Below are 5208 nucleotides of genomic sequence, written 5' to 3'. Positions count from 1 at the left end.
CAAATTTAAATAAAGCAAGTCAATATTAAGACAAGTCATTATTTTATATTATGTATTTATTTTTCAATTCAATATTAATTTAAATTTTGAAAATTATATTATTTTTTATATAATAAAATATTTATTAATAATTATAAGATTTAATTTTTTCAAAATTTAGAAAAAAAATATTAAACTTAAAAATAATTATATAATATTATACAAAGATAGATAGATAACAGAAAAAGCCATATGCGTCAAAAAGTGCCATGTGTCAGGTTCAGAGCTTTATGGGCTAAAAGTTTTTATTCAAAAGGATATGTTTCACTAATGTAAATGTACACAGTAGCATTAGTTTCATAGCAAAAAAGTCAGACCAGAGGTGCAGAGAAGCAAAAGTTTCTAAATAAGAAAAGTTAGTCATTAATTGCAGAATAAGATACAAAGCTTATACCAATACATAATATTAAACAGACCTCCACAAAAGCTCAAAAAAAATGTCCATCCATTTTTTGAGCATCTCCTCTCTATTCTCTTCTTGATCAAAGATCTTCCAAATGTCCTTCCACAGCATAACCACCTCGCCATTTTCTTTGGTTGTTATGGCTTTCCTTCCTGTAAGCAACTCTATTTCTATTAGCACCACCCCAAAAGCAAAGACATCTATTTTTGGCATCATTGGGTTAGTAAAAGTTCTGGCCATGGAAAAATTAGCTATCTTGGCCTTAAAGTTTGAGTCAAGAAGGATATTACTACTCGTGATGTCCTTGTGGACTATTTTTGGATAAGCATGTTCATGCATGTATTGTAGACCCATTGCAACATCCACAGCTATGCTTATCCTTTGACACCAAGTAAGGGAAGCCATTGAGCTTGATGTGTCTGAAGAAGACTTGGAGAATAGCCAGTCATCAAGAGACCCATTTTCAGCATATTCATAAACCACAAAGCAATTTCCATCATTGTCTGATGAAACACCCATTAATTTCACCAGATTTTCAGGATTCAACTTCTGCAGAATTTTCAGCTCCTCCGAGGCATCTTCCTTGATTTTTTTTACTGCCAAAACCTGATCTTCTATATTTGCCTTGTACACTGATTCACCAATCTTGCACTGCTCACTGAGGCTCATGGTAGCTTCTATGATCACATCAATTTCATACACAGTTGGCTTACTTAGATAGCCTGAAACACCAGAAAGTAGCTTATCCGCAGTCTCAGCTGATGAAGCACTCCTGTTCAAACTCTTCATTTTCAAACAATACACATACACCAGTAATACCATTAAAACTACAGTTAAAACTGTGCATCCCAGGCTAATACCAAGTATAACTGAAAGATGAATGCTTCCTTTTTTTTACATCCAAATGAGGTTGAACAAGATCTGGCAAGTGTGTCACTGGGATCAAAACTGGAAGGTTGGTTGCAGAAGTGAATTTTTGACCATAGTTGTTTTCAGTCAATATGTTTTGTAGTGATGCACCAAACTTGGCACTTACAAGGGAAACATTGTCATTGGGCTGCCACACGTAGGTAATCAGGTACTGTATCCCTTTGTCCAACTGGTTCTTTGAAGGGCACCTGCAGAATAAAGGAACTATTACTTTGACGCCTACTGGCAACATATTTGGACTTAGACCAGGGTTTAAGTCCATCACTGCATGCCAATTGGTGAGATTCTCGTATAAAGTGGTTGCAACAAAGGAGTAGCTATCGCCTTGATTGATCTCATAGGAGATATTGGCATAAGAGAGGGTTCCAGTGCAACCACAAGTTACAGGTATCAGTAAGACTTGGTCAGGAATCAGCTTGTCATCCTCTTGCTCTAAGTTACTAGCTCTTGCAATGGATAAAGGGCTGGTATCAAATATATTAGATATGTTGGTCAGACTCAAGAAATTAGGAGACTGAGCAATGTATGTTACATAGGTTTCACAGGAAGGAGGTGAATCAGCTGGGCATGAAAAGTTTGTTCCATTGGTTTGTTGTGATTGAGCTGCAATGTTAGTGAAAAACAACATGAGTGCAAGACAAAGACTGTGAGAACGAGAGGCCATTGTTGTGTAGTTGTGAACAAATGTAAGTTAGGAGGGAAAGAATGAAGAGAGTCTCTTATCAAAGGAAATAGGCATTGTTGATATGGAGCATTCTTTGTCAATAAAAATATCCTTTGGTAAATATAGAAAACTTGTGTCATTGGCAATATTTCCATTTTGCTTTCAGAATCCTAGACATTGTGGACATGTCAATATTTATATTAGCCAAATGGTATGCAATTCATGCGTATGATATAATCAAATGGCAATAGAAGAGTAAATTCTTAATTTAGTTCTTAAGATTATGAGTTGTATATTTTGGTTTTTGAGATTTTCAAAATCTCTTATTAATTTCTGTTTTTACATAATAGCATTTACTTTAGTCTGTTCTAGCATCCAATAACAGTAAAAAATAGAATATAAAAAAAATTAAAATGAATGATTTTAAATTTCAAATACTAAAATGCACAATCATTATTTTGAGGCTTTTTTATTTTAATATTGTAATTTAAAAAATTATTTATCAAAATATATTAACTTTGAAACTATTTCTCTGTCTTGGAGTGAATCTGCCAACGTGACAAAGAGTTTCGCCAAAAAGACAGGGGAAAGTAATTGATTTATAATTATTTTATATATTATTTTGTAAAAAAAAAGTGAAAAACTTAAAGATAAAAGCATGTGTCAAACTACGACTAGTTTCGCCATTTGACTGACGAAATGAAAACAAAGTTTTGCCACCACCAGCGCGAAAATAATTGGAAAACAACATGTGGCAGTAGTGACAACAGTTTCGCCACTCGAATTGTGAAAGTCACCAAGTAAAAATTCAAAAAAAAAAAAATCACATAATGAACAGCTAAGAAGTTTATAGGACACGTGACATAATCCTAACTATTTCGCATTTGTTATGGTGAAGGAGTGTTTCGCCAGAATAGTGGCGAAACCAATGATGTGCTGACACGTGTCTGGCCACAGTAACCGTCCTTGCCCTTCTTCCTCTTCTCCTCCTCCATTCCCATTTTCGTTTTGCCTTCTTCGCCTTCCTGGGTCGCTTGCTGAAAATCTCATTCCCCTGTCCAAAAATTTCATTTGTGATTTGCATTTTTGACCTCAAAATTTTCAAAATTTACACGTATTTTAGAGGTATATATGTATTTGTATATTGATATTCTATTTTTAAATTGATTTGTGTTATTTACAAAATCTGAGAAATGATAAAAATTAAATTTTAAATGTTTATAAATTTTCTGTTGGTGATTAAGTGGGTGGTGAGTACTAAAATAATTGGCCTGAAAGTTCATTGAGGTTAGTAAATTTTTTTTACAAATTTAAATATTTTTATATTATTTGTAGATATTAATATATTGTATAAAGAATTTAGTTGTAGTTGTAGGGTAGTAAATTAAACTGTAAAATTATAATTAACTATTAAACATTTTTTGCTTAAATTTCATTTCATATAATATATTAGCATAATATTATTAATATTATATATATTATATTTGTTATATAATTGTAAAAATAAAGAATAATAAAAAATTAGTTAATTAAATTATTTTAATATTTATTTATTTTCTGTTGTATTGTAATACATAATTTTTACACCTATATATGAATTTAACTAAAATTAAGAAAATATAAATTATTATATTCAGTAATAATATAAATTGTTAAAAAATGTAAATTAGAAAAAAATTTGTATGTAGATAATATATTTTTTAATTTTAAAAACGTAATATTATTTGCATAATTGTAAACTGTATGCAATTTATGTAAATTTAAATTGAATCCATGAAAAAATGAAAATTTAAATTAATTTTATGTTAATAATTAGAGTTTTTTTATTTAAATAATGTAACATTATTTATATAAATTGTATTAAGAATATTTTTATAAAAATATTTATTTTTAAAATGAAATTGATATTACATAAATTATAATTTATAATGAGATTGATATTGATGAGATTATATCTGATATTAATGTTTAGAATATATTGCATTGAATATATATTCATGTCATTACAATGTTCTAGTATTTAGTTTGTAAATGTGTTTAACTATTATAAAAGATGTAATATTAATTATGTTAGTAAAATATAAAGGCGTTATTATAGAAATTTTATTCGTTATAGTAATTTTGTTGTATAGATGGTATCATCTTTACGACAAAGTAGGATTATTAATCTCGGGTCATAAGATCCATCACTCCTTTGATTTCAGAGTATTCATGTTTCTGAACATATTTGGGGATAGACGTGATCACTCGATATTGAGGGTCAGGAAGAGTCAGAATATTCTTGGTGGAATAGAGGGTGTTCCAGAAGAAATTATTCCACATCTGGAGTTAACAGGTTTTATTGGAGTAACAAACTTGTCCCAGTTTCCCTTAGATGTGGGATTGATTACTGCTTTAGTAGAGAGGTGGAGGGCCAAGACGCACACCTTTCACATGCCCCTTGGAGAGTGTATTATTACTCTTCAGGATGTTGCTATCCTCTTAGGATTATGTATAGATGATAGATCAGTTATAGCACCCACTAGAGGTGATTGGGCGCAGATTGTGAAAGACAACCTAGGCATCAGACTAGGACCTGAGCATTTTGTAGGGAGTTTCTTGAAGATGAGCTGATTGGATGAGCACTTCACTCATATTGCCATGCATAATCAGACTTCACTACAGATTACTCGATTTGCTAGGGCATATATATTGAGGCTTATTGGAGGGTTTATGCTTCCTGATCACTCCAGCAGTAGGGTATCTGTGAGATACTTGCCTTTGCTTGAAGATTTTGAGTTGACCGATCAATATAGTTGGGGTTCTGCAATTCTAAGTTATTTGTACCTAGAGCTATGCATGGCCACCAACATTGATCGTGTTGCTATTGGAGGACTTGCTGCGTTGATTGTGATGTGGGCTTGGGATAGATTTTCCCAAATAGCACCTATAAATCCCTCTTATACGCGTCCCTATCTTCCGTACAGTGTTAGGTAAGTTGTTATTGTCAGTTTTTCTGCGCATTAGGAGTGTATGTATAATGTTATTTGTTTGAATTAATGTTTTTATGGTCAAAATTATTTGCATATGGTTATCGTAGGGTATAAGAAAGGAGAAGAAAGATGTGCAGTACTATAGATATATTTTTTATCGTCTAGCATGTGATGAGGTATTATAGTCTACTTTTATACTT

At 31.6% G+C, this 5208-nt stretch overlaps 1 protein-coding gene and 1 pseudogene across 1 annotated transcript; one reads left to right on the top strand and one right to left on the bottom strand.

Annotated features, from left to right (window-relative positions):
• Window positions 1-445: 445 nt before the first annotated feature.
• On the bottom strand, window positions 446-2036 carry LOC113870278 (annotated as a pseudogene).
• A 2211-nt stretch (window positions 2037-4247) lies between these two features.
• LOC113870277 (serine/threonine-protein phosphatase 7 long form homolog) lies at window positions 4248-4649 on the top strand. The gene has a single exon (XM_027506867.1). The coding sequence runs from the start codon at window positions 4248-4250 to the stop codon at window positions 4647-4649; it is 402 nt and encodes a 133-aa protein (XP_027362668.1).
• Window positions 4650-5208: the final 559 nt, after the last annotated feature.

Source organism: Abrus precatorius, unplaced genomic scaffold (assembly GCF_003935025.1).
Source record: "Abrus precatorius isolate BTA unplaced genomic scaffold, Abrus_2018 Scaffold6, whole genome shotgun sequence".
Lineage (NCBI taxonomy): Eukaryota > Viridiplantae > Streptophyta > Magnoliopsida > Fabales > Fabaceae > Abrus > Abrus precatorius.
Note: the sequence above shows the minus strand (reverse complement) of the source record. Positions and strands in the feature narration are given on the sequence as shown.

What these genes read in the sequence shown, in the direction of transcription:
- LOC113870277 (XM_027506867.1), top strand. Translation starts at nt 4,248, where the DNA reads ATGTTTCTGAACATATTTGGGGATAGACGTGATCACTCGATATTGAGG.